The sequence below is a fragment of the Zonotrichia leucophrys genome, chromosome 3, assembly GCF_028769735.1.
Source record: "Zonotrichia leucophrys gambelii isolate GWCS_2022_RI chromosome 3, RI_Zleu_2.0, whole genome shotgun sequence".
Lineage (NCBI taxonomy): Eukaryota > Metazoa > Chordata > Aves > Passeriformes > Passerellidae > Zonotrichia > Zonotrichia leucophrys.
The window spans coordinates 106,789,652-106,804,170 of NC_088172.1; the positions used below are offsets into that span (position 1 = coordinate 106,789,652).

The 14,519-nt window shown below is 38.7% G+C and overlaps 1 protein-coding gene across 1 annotated transcript in view; it reads right to left on the reverse strand.

Moving 5' to 3' along the window:
• Positions 1-14,519, reverse strand: part of PREP (prolyl endopeptidase) — an 84,871-nt gene that overhangs the window by 68,598 nt on the left and 1,754 nt on the right. Inside the window, exons 3-6 of the mRNA XM_064709866.1 lie at positions 10,753-10,886; positions 7,831-7,961; positions 4,198-4,407; positions 2,830-2,951 (exon numbers count right to left, since the gene is read on the reverse strand). Of these exons, the coding sequence (XP_064565936.1) occupies positions 2,830-2,951; positions 4,198-4,407; positions 7,831-7,961; positions 10,753-10,886 (597 nt within the window). The remainder of the gene's footprint in view (positions 1-2,829; positions 2,952-4,197; positions 4,408-7,830; positions 7,962-10,752; positions 10,887-14,519) is intronic.

Here is a 14,519-nt window from a genome sequence, read left to right on the forward strand (position 1 = left end):
TTCTCAGGGCCTGCTGCCAGGGCTGTAGGAAGACATTCATACTAGTCTTCTATTCAAGATTCATCCTTGACTAAGACAGTGTAAGGCTTTAGAAAAATTCTCAGAGCCCTGTTTTACCCAGCAGTGTGTCTCACTTGAGTGAACTGGCAATGTTTTCAGCCCTCCATGCTGCTCACTCTTCCCCAGTGGATGCTTCTGTGTTGCTGCAGTGAAACCACTATAGCCAGCACACATCTGGCACAGCCTGCTCCTCTGTGCTCTGAATTTCATGTGCAAGATAATCTCCCTGTTTCAGAACCACTGATGTTAAATGACAGCTCTAAATATAAAATGAAGAATTAAAAAAAAATAATTGTCAATTCAGAGACAGTAGACAGTGTTTGTTAGAAAACATGAAAAATTGTACTTGTTTCACTGCTGGCAGAATTGGGATAGGAGGGTTCCTCTCACCCACTCCTTTCTGTTCTGTTTACTTTCCTGCTGGTACCACAGGGACTTCTTGCACTACCAACTGTAAGAGACTGTTATATAACTTATTGTTTAACTTTGAGAATAACAGTCTGTCTGTGAAAGAGAGATATGTTCAGTCAATCTGGAGAAAAGGCAAGAAAATGCCACTTAAACAGAAAAGCATGGGAAGCTCCTGTTTTCCCAGAATACCTATGACATTGCCAAGGTTTTAAAAATCTTCATACCAGACTGCCCTCTGCTGGGCTGTTATTAAATTAAATTCCATCCCTGCTTTTCACCACTGTCCCAGAAATGCTTATGCTTTTTCTAGACTAATGAAAAGATTATTTTTCCAAAACTTACATATCTGACTAAAAAAACCAGAATTTTTCCCTCAGAAACAATCCATTCAAGTGAAGAGCTGGAAATGCATCTGTATTTTTCTGCCAACACCATTTTCAGCACCACAGATTTTGTTTAAATCAAGCATACTTGGGGTTGGTGTTGAATGTATAATAAGGAAAAGCACCCTGAAGCTATTTGCTTGGATACTGTCTTATAAATATATTAAGCTGACAAAATTTTATACAACCCTGTTTTGTCCTTATGAATGAGCTAGTTTCCTATCTCCACTGAGAATACACACCACTCTGACTCCCTACAGCAGACTTGAGATTATATTTTCTGAAATATCATGGCAACATTATTAATTCTGCAGTCTCTGAAGAATTTTCTTGTCAGGTGCTTTTCACTTGCAAGTGAGGTATTTCTCTTCCTTGACCTTGGTTGCAAGACCTGCAAATTCTGTTCAAACCTAGGTATGAAAATTCAACTCTCCCTCCACCATGGAGAAAGGTTTGGTACTAGAACACCTACACTACAAATCAACTGTTTTCATGGAAGCTTATGTAAAACATAATGTCTCTAGCTAGCGGGACTAGTAAAGTTGGTAAAATAAAAACATTTTTTAATTTATCTGACAAAAACACATGAAAACATGCATTTTATAACATGTTGTGCTGTGCAAAGTTGTATTTTAAAACCTATAGCAGCATCTTAGCACCAAGGAAGTATATTCAGGATAGCACCAAACAGCCATGTAACTTGATTTGGACTAATGATATTTTAATTTTTCCCCCACTACTTTGTGGTCTTCCACTTTCTAAACACTTAGAAAAAGCTGGCCAGAAAACTTATTGAAATGGCCTGCAAAGAAGATTTTTAATCCATTGCACAAGGACAAAACCACATTTTGCAACTACACTGTTTTGGTTTGGGTTTTGTTGTTTGGTTTTTTTTTAAATTGCAGAATATTTTTCTCTGACCGTTAAAAGTACCTTTGTTTTCTGTCAGCCTACAGTAAAGACAGCTCTAACATTTTCATGGGTAAATGTGTTTGGAAGTCACACAAACTGATGATCACATTTTCCGAAAGAGGTTCTTGCAGAGAAAAGTACTTGTAGGAACTGAGTACCCCAAACCAGGCTAAAACCACTTCATATTCATCAAAAGTGTCAGACAAAAAAGAGACCAACATAGAAACAAAAAGTACTGATCAAACACGGTAGGCAGGAGAGTACAGAGTATTAAAAGTATTCATCCACAGGGAAAACATCAGTTCCCTGATAAATAGAATGACCATCACTACATTCCAGCAGCACTTCAAATAAGGGCACTCAACTGCACATTGCCAAATCTAATATGGGGAATAAAACACATTAATTGCAAAAGGGTTACTGGGATTTTGCACTATAAAGCAGTAGTTCAACAAAATAAGCTAAGGAAATAAATTCCATTTCCAACAACACAGTCTGTACCATATGTGTGCTGATAAAACTTATAGGGAAATTTGGAGTTCTCCAAATGTACACAGATTATTAACAGATTTTGACTTGTATATCTCCATTCCTCAATTAAGAAGGACAGATATATTTATTTTTTCAGGGAAGACATTGCAAAATTAAATATAATCAAAAAAATATAAGGCAGGGAATATCCAGACAATGGATATTAGAATAAGCTTTTTGTGCAGGAAGTACAAGCTGGGGCTAAACACTGACCAAGAATAAACAAGAACAGTGACACACTGTCCATCAAATTATCTTCTCTGTCTTGAAATTTGTGTCAGGCAGAATGACCTCAGTGAAGAAAAAGGGTATATGATTGTGTCATTGCAGGCTGGAGGAGTGATTTGAAGTAAATTAGGCAGTCTTATTTTCAGAAATTCTAAATCAATGATTCTTAGTTCAATTGTCAACTCTACAACACTAATAAAAAGTGTTCTTTTAACAAAATATTTTCAAATTAATACTCACTTTCACTTGTTAGAATCTGAAAAACAGAATATGATACTGGTAAGGTGCAGGACATTTACCATACCTCAGCTCCACCCATCCATTTTGGTTCATCAGGAAATTCAGCACACAGGATATCATCTGACTGGTTAGTTCCTAATACGTGATAATACAGCTTTTGATGCAGATTAGTGGAGGTCTCAGTACCTAGTGAAATGCAGATATTTAAACTAGTAAGCTCGCAAAAAAATGCAACAATCATATGAAACCCTTAGAAACTTGTGTATCCCTTTGTATATGAAATAGAAATTCAGAAGAGAGGACTAGGAATGGTTGCAATCTACAACCATTCCCCTCCAAACAAACACCATCCTACTAAACAAGATAAAACCTCATGCTGGAAACCTGTTTAAAAAGTAACCCTTTACTTTTATTGTTGATAACAAATCTTCACATTTGAAGAAGGTATCATTTCAAGCTTTGCTTTCTAGAAATAAAAGCAAGCAAAGTGAAGAAAACGAAGAATCCCTGCCACTCTCTAATTACATTTTCCTTTCCATTTCACCCAGTGCAGTTAAGGGGAGATTTACTGCTAATTACATTCCGAGAAACCTTCATACTTCCATTTGCTGAAAACATAAAAGTGATAAAAGTGATGTATTTTAAAGCACTGTATGAGGTACCACTTGATTTAATTTTTAAAAAAAAATTTCATTCTTGCAACATTTTCCAACACTTCAGCTTTTGAACTACAAACAAGAGGTAAAAAAACCTCAACAAAACAAGGCTGGTGTCTATCTTGCCAGTCTGGCAAAATTACAGCCTTCAAAAGAAAATACGGAGGCAAAATTCTGGCTCTCTCCAGTTTAGTGAAGAGCACATCTCCAGAAGAAACTTTTCAGTAGCTCTGCCTTATAATAAAAGCTGCTAAATTCCTTCCCCCTTGATGCTCCTCCGCAATTTATTCCACTGTATGCGGTGCTCCTTGAATTTTGCTAGCATAAACATTTCGTTTTGCTTTGCTGTGAACCACACATGAATTAATCTGTTTGAACAAGAGAAACCTTATGCCTCACATTGCTATTCATCAGGTCAATCTCCCAAAGCAGTTTATCTATGCCCACACAAATGCATTAGGGGAAAGATCTAAGTAAGTTTCCAGCAGGCATCAAATTCTAATCAACACCACCAACAATATGGAACCTAAGTAAATCATCCCAGAGGAAAAGAAAGGGAGCAGCAAACTTTGAGAAAAAGAGGGCCAGGCAGACAAAAAGTGATTCATACTAACTGAACATAGGCTTTTTGGAGATACAAGAAAATTTCATCTCTAACTGCACAACCAATACAGCCACTTATTTTAATATAGATTTGTAGAGCTAATTGTTGCACCAATTCACTGCAAAAGTGATTCTGCTTCCACACAGCATGCAATTAGAATGGTCATACCTACCATCACTTTTCCCATCTTGTTGTGGGTAGCTGTTATAGAACATGCCTTTTCCATCATGGGTCCATGCCATGCAACTGAATTTAACTCTCTCCAGTGTATCTGGGAGATCCTCAGGACCTTCTACTTTCATAAACTTAATAGTAATCCAATCAGAGCCACTAGAACTCAGGCCATATGCAAAGTATTCACCGTCTTCACTGAATGCATAACCTAGGAAATCAGAAACAAACAAAATGAAGAGACATTAAATTGGGATACTAGTTAAAGAAACTGCTCACCAAACAGTAAGAGGAGGTTTATTTTCTAAAAACACTGCAAGACACTACATCTGCTATCACTTAGGAGTCACACCACTTTGTCCAGCTCTGTGGAATTCTCAATTAATTTGCAGATCCAAGTTTAGGCACAGATACTCAGTAAGTGTATCCATATTCAGTAACATAAATTGTGCCAAACCAATTATGGCTTGAATCATATTTCTTCTACTGCCTGCCCTAAGCTTGGCAGGAAGAGCTAGAAAATTAAAATAGGTGGAGAACTTGAGTGAAATTTTAAGAGAAACAGTACCAAAGAAGCTAACAAAGATGCACGCTGTATATTGAAATAGTGCAAATACCACTTAAAAAATGGAGTCACTGAAAACTAGACCCTTTAAAATCCTGAAAACTGAAGTAACTGGGAAACCACTAGCATGCAAATGGTTAATTACCAGTATTCTCAGCTAAGCCTGTGATATATATTTCATTTTATCCAAACAGTGATAAGACAATAAAAAGCTTCCATTTTAGCTGATGAAGATCAAATTCATGCTTGCAAATCAAGTCAAGCAAAGAGACTTAATTACCACGGCCTGTACAGACCTGAAAGCATCAACCAAAAAAACAACCTAAGAAAGAGTTGCATTTCACAGACATGACAGTTTTGAGAGGCACTAAATATATTCTCTCCCAAAAGAATGTAAGAGTGGCAATTCTGATTCAGAACAATTCCATCTAGTTGTCCTCAGGAGTAACCACAATGTGATACCTACACAAGAATAACCACATAATCATGGAATGGTTTGGTTGGAAGGGATCTTAAAAATCATCTAGTTCCGACCCTCCTGCTGTAGACAGGGATGCCTTCCACTAGACAAAGGTTGCTCAAAGCTCTGTCAAACCTGGCCTTGAACACTTTCAGGTGTGGGAAATGCATAACTTCTCTGGGCAACCTGTACCAGTGCCTCACCACCTTCACAGTAAATAATTTTTTGATAATATCTAATCTAAACCTCTTTCAGTTCAAAACCATTCTCCCTTGTCCTATCACTACATGCCCTTGTAAAAAGTCCCTCTCCAGCTTTCTTGTAGGCCCCATTTGGGTACAGAAAAGCTACTAGAGGGTCATCCCACAGCTTTCTCTTTTCCAGGCTGAATAATCTCAACTCTCTCAGCCCTTCATCATAGGTGAGGTGCTTCAGCCCTCTGATCTTTTCATGGCCCTCTTCTGGACTCCCTCCAACAGGTCCTGGAATGGGGCCTAGATTTAGGCACAGTGCTCCAGGCAGAGTCTCACAGGAGCCCAGTGGAGGGGCAGAATCCCCTCCCTTGCCCTGCTGGCCATGCTGCTTTGGATGCAGCCCAGGATTAAATCTCTTTCTGGGCTGCAAGTTCACAGTGCTGACTCACATCCAGCCTCTCATCCACCAGGACCCCCAAGCCCTTGGTAGCAAGGATGCTCTCAATCTCTTCATTCCGCAGCCTGTGCTGATACTGTGCAATGCAAGCACAAGAACAAAATGCAGGAATAAATGCAAGAACAATGCAAGCACATGTAATATTTCCCTCAAATATTCTTATTGCCTCCAACCATATTTAGTTTAGCCAACTCCTTTTCCATGCAGTAGTTGGCTAATAGTCCTGAATGTTTCCCTTCTCCTTGATTATGTCCAGCTTGCTTTCTTCCACCACCAACATCCATTGGTAAGGGTACTACAGATCTACTTCTTGCAGCATGAACCATCACCTTCTTCTGTTTGCTTGGGACTTGACTGCTTTGATATTGATATTCCCTCATTCTTATAATAGAAAAATGACTAATCAACCCTTATTCCTTCTCTCCATCCTGCAGATGGAATGATTCTGCAGACCTCTAATATCCTTGCTAAATTGTCCCTTTTCCATGCTGATTAATCCAGGCACACTCAGTTTTTCCTTTGATTGTTCCTACTGCCCTCCTCCAACCTGTATTTCAGAGCCCCTTTTGAGCTGAGGAGACTGGGACTTGATCTAGTGTTCAATGGTACAGTATAAACTCCTGGGTTGCTAATGTAACTGCGTCTCCTTGTTTTGTTCTCTGTTTCATATAATGACAGAATCATGAGGGTTGGAAAAGACCTCCAAGAGTTCAATCTTTGACTGATCACCTTGTCAACTAAATCTCAGCACTGAGTGTCACACTGAGTTTTTCTTGAATGCTTCCAGGGAGAAACTTCTTCCTGATGAATAAATTGGCATTTGATGTACTTGTTCAGCTCCTACCAAGAATCAAGTCGACATTTTCATGGAATTGCATGTTACACTCCAAGCACTGCTCCCAAGAGGTCATCATGAGCTCAAGAGTTCACTCCATCCATTCCTCCATAAATGAAGTTAGGATTGTTTGTTCCTCTGTGCATCACTTAATTTATCTGCACAAAGACTTTTACCTGTTAATTGCCTACTTAAATTATTACTAAGGTCTTCCTGCAACTCTTTAGTCATTCTTCAACCAGGAGTAACTTTGTACTGTCACCAATTACTGCCACCTCACTGCTCACTCCTTTTTCTAGTATGCTCACAGATGAACACTGCAAATCCTAGCACAGTCCTTGACAGGACTTTACTTGATAGCCATTCAGTTCTTCCTTCCCTGCCCTTAAATCAATTATTAATCAACACTGGGAGTTTTTCCTCTTGTTACACAGCTGTTGATTTTCTAAGTGCATTTGGAAGGAGACTATGCCTTAAGACTTCTAAAAATACTAGAAGAATCTCTAAAAATTCTAGAGATTATATGAATGTAATATACACAGATTAAGGCAGGACTTCACTATTTTTCATAAAAAAAGCCATATTGATTCTTTTCAGCTAGGTCACTTTAAGAGAAACATTCACTAATTCTGACGGCTGTTTTTATTAACTGTCCTTGAGGACTTTGAGGACTTCTAGTTCCAAGAGTCTGCTTCTAAAAATGAGCAAGGAGGGAGTGAAAATTGACAGTTGAGAGAAGTTACAGCTTTAGTGAACACAAACAATTTTGTGATTATAGAAGTTAATGCTATGTTCCTTCATAGTCTCTTACTTTAACTTGTTGGCTTGTGTTAAAGCTGCAAAATACAAATTTAAGATAACTAATCACTATAAAAACAAACTTTTTTTCCTTGCTATGGACAGCCTCAAGAGCTGCTCATATTTCACTGGAAACCTGTTACTGATTTGTGAAAAAAAGCATTGGGAAAGTGAACCAGGTTAATTGTGGATACAAGGTAGATTTAGAAATGTTCTTCTGACACACCGTACAAATCCACATAGGGCTATTGTAATTACTTAGATTAAATTTCCAGCTTCTGCTGAAGACTGAGTCTTACTCAGCAGGAACTGCTGTCTCACTAACCTCGTAAGGCCACTGTGCCATCATCAGAAAGCTTATTTGGATCAAGAAAAACTTTGGCATCGGCATCCAAGGAATCTTGTACATATAAAACTCGCTGATTCTGGAGCCCGGTATTGTAGAAGTGAAAATACCTAAAAAGAACACAAGAGGGAAAAATTAAGTAGGAAGAACTCTGATCTTCAGTTAGGCAAGCACAAAAAAACTTGTATAAAGTTGTCATGAAGTGAATAAAAGACAGATGAACAGGTTAGGGAAACACAAGTTTCACAGCAGAGTAGGAGTCATGGCTAGGATGGATTCAAAGTATCATTTAAAAATAAAAGTTGCATTGCCACAGTGCATTTCAAAGAATTCTAAGTATACTATAAACTCCACATAACTGTCTATGTTAAACAACTCTGGCAGCTGCAGCATTTTTCTGTTACAAGCACTGGCACAGGTTCCCATCCCTTATGTTCTCAGCTTTGTCATTCATACAGCTGCTCTCAATCCATGCTAGGTGACAGACTTATGCTCAAATCAAATAGAACCAAAACTGTTTCAATGTCCTTACAAATGTGTGTTTGAAAAAGTTGTAGGAACAGACAATGACAGAGCTGTCTTAAGTGAGTGATACTCCTGATCATCCTAAGACACATCCTAAGACACCACAGAGCTCACAGAGATTAACACCCATCTTCACTGTACTTTACTATACAAACACATGTCTTAAAAAAACAGGCAGCAGCTTTGCCTGGGGGAACAGGAGAATTTACAGAGCAACATTCAAATCTAAATATAAGTTCATCTATTCCCTAAGGCTGACAAGTACTTGGGTACAAACATGGGAGCTTGGTAAAGCCAGAAGAGGAAAATATACTCACAAGGCTTGGTTAACAATATTAGCTAGTAATACGTTCAAGTAATAACAGTAATGTTCAGCAAGTGCAAAACTGAAAGATTCAAATAAATAGAAGAAAAAGCAAAGTAATTTTCTATTTGATCAGCCATTTTCTTGATAATTCCATTTCTGCAATGCTGGGCAACAAGCTGGGAAGCAAAGGTCAAGCAATGAGACAGACACAGCACCTCCCTGGGCACCTTTCCTTTCTGCAGACTCCACAGAACAACTCCTCAGACACTGCCCTTCAGCAGCTATCCTTCATCAGAAAACCAGAGTGGTTAAATTTAAGGATTTTTAAGTGTCATGAGCAGTTCAGAAAATTCTTCAAATAGAATAGTTCCTTTCCCCACACCTTACTGACTGTTATTTAAATTGGTAGAGACCTCTTGATCACCTCAAACACCACAACATAGGGATTATCTATTATATTTGAACTGCTCTGATTTAAATCCAGCACATGTCAAGAAATAGAGTATCCCCCAGAAAGACTAAAATAATATCTATTAAAGTTGAAGTACAGTGTCATGAATTACAAGCACATCGAGCTCTTGGCACAAATGTTCTTCCTGGAGGACAGTCAGCTGCATTAAATAAAGAATTTGTATCTGTTAGCAGAGACTGCATTTATCACTGCCAGCCCTCCTGCAACATTAGGCCTTAACAGCACTGAAGGTAACAACACCCAGACATGTTTGCATGCACAAGGAGAATGGGTCAGAGAACCCAGAGCAGACAATGACCACACCTGGTCACCTGCTACATCTGCATGAGCATCACATACAAACTAACAAGCTTTGCCTGACTCACTCAGTAAGGCAAACTTCCCCAGATGCAGCACTGTCCTAAACAGCTCCACTGCCTCTGGGTTTAAACCTCACACCTCTACACACTCACATGTTGTGCCACATCCAATTAAAATTCACATTAAATCCAACAACAGCTTGGGCTCACTCCCCACCATATACCTTCAACAAACCCCACACAGAACAGAATTTCCCTCCTTTAGTAGTATCAGTCAGTGCCTTCCTCACAGCAAAGATCACTAAAACAAATCCCCCTCAATATCTGTGTAGAAATCTTAAGGCAACAAGATATCCTTTCTTTCTCATCATCTGTGGATTATGGTGAACACATGTATGACATACCTGGGTGCCCACTCAACAAAGATAAAACAAATTGAAAATATTGAAAAATATTATCTGTGTTTCCCATTATTAAGAGTGGCTGGTTGTTTGCACTACCTCTTTTTTAACTTCTGAAACAATCTTTAGATGTAGTTAAGTCCCTTTACTCCCTTTCTCTAGAAGCTTGATAATGTTTCTAAAAGAAGTCACATTAAATTCAGTAGCAGCTGCAGCCAGCCTCCAGATCTTGGGAAAGACACAGAAACACCATTTCTTCACCTGGCCACAGATTTAAAACAGGGATATGAATAGGTAAGGCACTGGAATATAGCAGGATTTCTTTGTTTCTGAGAAAACAGATCTTTTTCCATCAGTTGCTCTAAGTCCTCCAAGTGATTTTTCCTATATACCCTGCAGCTACAGGAACAGTTTTTCACAAGGGAATTCCTTCTGCTTTTCACTGGCTATCACTAAATAAAAAAAGCCTACCAGCTGCTCAACGAATGACCAGTGTAAGAGCAGGGTTCTAGCAAATATCACACATGATGAGCTTATTCTGTTTTCAGAGAACATGCCTTTAACTATACTGACAGTGACCAAGCCTTTCTGAAAGGAACTACTCAAAGCTTTACTTTTACAATAATTATTCTACAAAATCGTCTAAGTTCTGATAAACTCAAAAATTCTTCTTATAAAAGAAAAGACAATAAAAGAAGAAGATAATATGATTGGGAACTGGAGAGAGTGAAGCACTTTTTGCTCTGCATCATGCAACCACACATGTTAACATTGGCTTAGTTTTCTTACTTGGCAACTATAAAAAAATAAATACAAATATAGTTTGTTTTCCTAATTAATAGTTGCTTCTGACTTGCTTCACATTCATCACCACCTCCAAAGACATTCCTCACATACCTTTTTCCTTTCTTGAAGTGGCAGCTGTACTTAGGATAATCATAGAGTTCAGTCATTCGTTCCTTGAACAGCCCTCTCACAGGACACTGCTCGAGAAAGGGAACTGTGAGCTTGTTCTGAGCCTCCACAAAGGCCTGAAAGAAAACAACCAAAAAATATAAACTCAAGCAGAAATGCCTATTCTCTACAGAAAACATTTTCAGAAGCAATGCATCATAGACATCTTTCCCCCATATAGATTATGCAGTGTCACACCTGAAGAATCCTACATGCTTATTTGCATTATGCCACAATTCTTTAATAGGACTCAATTTATATCTTGAATAATGACTCTCAAGGGCATACACTGGAGTAACCAGCCAGGAGACAAGACAGTCCTGCCTTTCCCCTTAAAAAACCCCAAAACAACTACCAAAGAAACCCTTAGCAAACAAAAACCCAAACAAATACACAAAAAAATCCCCAAAACTTAAGGTAACAACTTCCAAAAGCACACCATGCTTTTAAAAACTCTCATATTTGCCCAATAGACAAATATTGCCCACAGACTGCACTGTTATTTCAGGAGGTGGGAAGAGCTTTAAGATGACACAAAATGCCATGTGCATCATCTGTTCATATTATTAACATAACACACAGAATTAGTCCCAGTCAGTATTTCATGATAAGCCCAAAGTACTGCTCAAAGATCAGTTCTTAGGAAAAAAATACTAATCTCTGAAAACTTTGGGAAGTCTGGTTTCTTTAGAACACTCCAGCTCCCATCACAAACACTTATGGACAGTGATCAATACCATTACCACTCCAGCTGTTTGTTGCATGCATGGAAAACCTGGTGCTCTGTTGGTGTTTCATCATCCCTATTTATAGCATGGTACATTAACCTAAAATTAATACCTAAGCATCTTAAGGTGAACCACAGCTGCCAACAAGCAGACATGCAGGCTTTTCTGCCTCTAACATGAAGGTAGGAGAGGACACTGTGTGTGGCTCTAACTCACAGCCACATGTCGCCAGTGGCAGCTGCAGTGTCACCCTCGACCTCCAGCTCCTCATCTCCAGCACAAAATCCTGTCCACTCATCCCTTGCTTACATGGGGCTCCTTTCCAGGAGAGGGTTTGAAAGAGCCTGTTGTTTCTACCTGTCCTGAATCTGTTACAGGCAATCAGATCAATGCATTCTAACATCTGAGTTACACCTTCATTGCATGACCCACAGGAACAGCAGTAATCCACATTGCACAACTTGTTCTCCACAGATCTCCAGAAAAGCCAGTGGCTGTACAGGAGAGTACCTGGCACACACTTACCAGCTGCTATCAGTGTTTAGTCGTGTATTAATTCTTCAGGTGAAGAATTAATATGTGCACAGCACATCCCATTGGTAAGTCATGCAGCCTCCACACTGCATTGCTATAATCATTCCCCCATCAGATGGTTGAAGAACTTAATTTAATGTACCCAAAAATTATGTGTATCTGAATTGGTTTCTCTAAATGGAAACATGTGAATTTCAAAGACCACATACACAAAAATATGGACTGCGGATTCTATACAAATGAACAAACTTCTCCCAGTCCTGTGACATTTACAGAGAAATGGTGGCTTATAAAAACATGTGTAAGACCATCCAGTGTACTGGACAAGCTAAAGCACTTTCCAAAAACATGCAGGGAACAGAAATTGGCACACACCTTTGTCTCATCCATCAATAACATGACCAAAATGACAACATTGCTGCAAGGGTATACTTGAACTGTGTGTTACCCACTTTTAACTGCATAGACACATCTTACCACATCTGCTTTCATTAGTTATATTTAAAGAAACACAGACTTTTCCTTAAAGCATTTGTTGCCCAAGAGCGTGCTTACAGACTAATTATTACACTCACACCTGTATCACTCTTAATTTTGCTTTCACAGGAACTTAATATATTTTTCTCATTTTCAATCAGTATGCACCAAAGATTCTTACATTATTTGTAAATGGAATGCCACAGCTGCATGAAAAAGGAGCAAGGAATTACAGATTTTTCAAAGAGTTTTGTGGAGAAGAATACAGTCCACTTTGGAAACTTTCTGTTTCCACACTTTTGAGTGTGAAGTTACACTCATGTTTAAAAGCAATACATAATTGAAATATTGCTCTAGATAAAGTACAAGAACATATGTCAGCAGAAACTCTCACAGTAAACAACTTCATCCACCACGCTGAGCTAAACAGATGCCACCAAACTTCAGGTGTAACAGTAACTGTATGCCTTCATGAACCTAGAGAGAAAGATTTTTATTGTACCTGTGGGTATCTGCATCTGACAATGTATCATAAGCCTTGAACCAGGACAGACTTTGCAAGAAGCAGAAAGGAAAGAGTAAGGGTCCAAGTAAAGCAACTTCTTATGGCTGCTTTGGAAGATAAGGTAATTTGAAAAGCAGAACAATTTTTGAAGCATTGTACTAGCAGTAGAGATGGTCTACTTGAGGCTGAAGTGTCTGGCCACTAAGCAGGCCAACTGTCATTCTAAAATAACAGTCAAACTGAATTTCATCTAAGAAACGCCACAAGTTCTTTTTAACCATGCTTTTCTACAATGTATCACCTTTTAACATTCTACTAAGCCACTCTATCCAGATAATTATTCCACTGACAGTATATACTTTCCATGAAAAAGCCTTAGAATAGAAACTGTTTTAACATGACCAGTCTTTGTTATTACTCTGCAAAGCATTTACAGTTCATATATATATATTCAGCCAAGGTTAGCTCAGTGAATTCCTACAAGAGAGCACATACCTTTCTAAGCGTTACAAAGAAAAATTTATTAGAGCTCTTGTGACTTCCAAGGGCAATTGGAAAATTAATCAAAACGTGAACAAAACACTGGTCTATTATCAAATCCATTTAATTGTAGATTGAGAGTTTCAGTTCTAGTCCTAATTCAATTACACATATGTTCAGAATAGTACAAGCCAACCCCACATGATCCCTGCTTTTTCACCATTTGTCCATCCCTCATGTCTGGAACAAGCTCAACATTACTGCCTATACTGTCAGTGAGTTGAGGTACTGTACATGACTAAACTAGCAGCAAAAGGCTTTGCTGTAGTTTAAAATGACCTTATTTCCCACAAAGTGTTGAAATAAACCAAGAAGTTGGAAGTCCAACTAAGCCAAAGCCAAGACAACAGTGAAAGTGTGGTGTTGCAGTTGTGGCTTATGTCATTACCAGAAGTGTTTCACCAGAGTAGCACATTTCAGCTATGCCAGGGATGTTTCCTCAATCTGTCTTAGAAGTCAATGGCCAAAAAGCAGCAGACCATGAACTCACATTCTGCACTCTCCCCAAAGTGAGACAGGAACTTCCCCACCTGACCACGGATTCATTTTTATTACATTATACACCTTACATATCTGGAGGAGGGAGTTTAGTTACCTTACATATCTGGAGGAGTTGGATTGTGTGCTTGGGTGCCCTTGACTGGTCCAACCAAGCACACACAGGGAAAAAAAGTTAATGTTTCTTTTCAGTATGACACCACCACCTTGAACATTCAAACTGGCCAAGAAAAATTGGCACAAGATAAGCACGGGTTTAGTTTTAAAAATTCTGTGATCTAAGTTATATCAAGTATTCCAGACTTTCATAGAACCATAGAATGGTTTGGGTAGGAAAGGACCTTGAAGATCCTTTAGTTAAATGCCATGGGCTGGGGCATTTGCCAGTAAACCAGGTTGCTCAAAGCCCCATTCAACCTTTCCTCCAT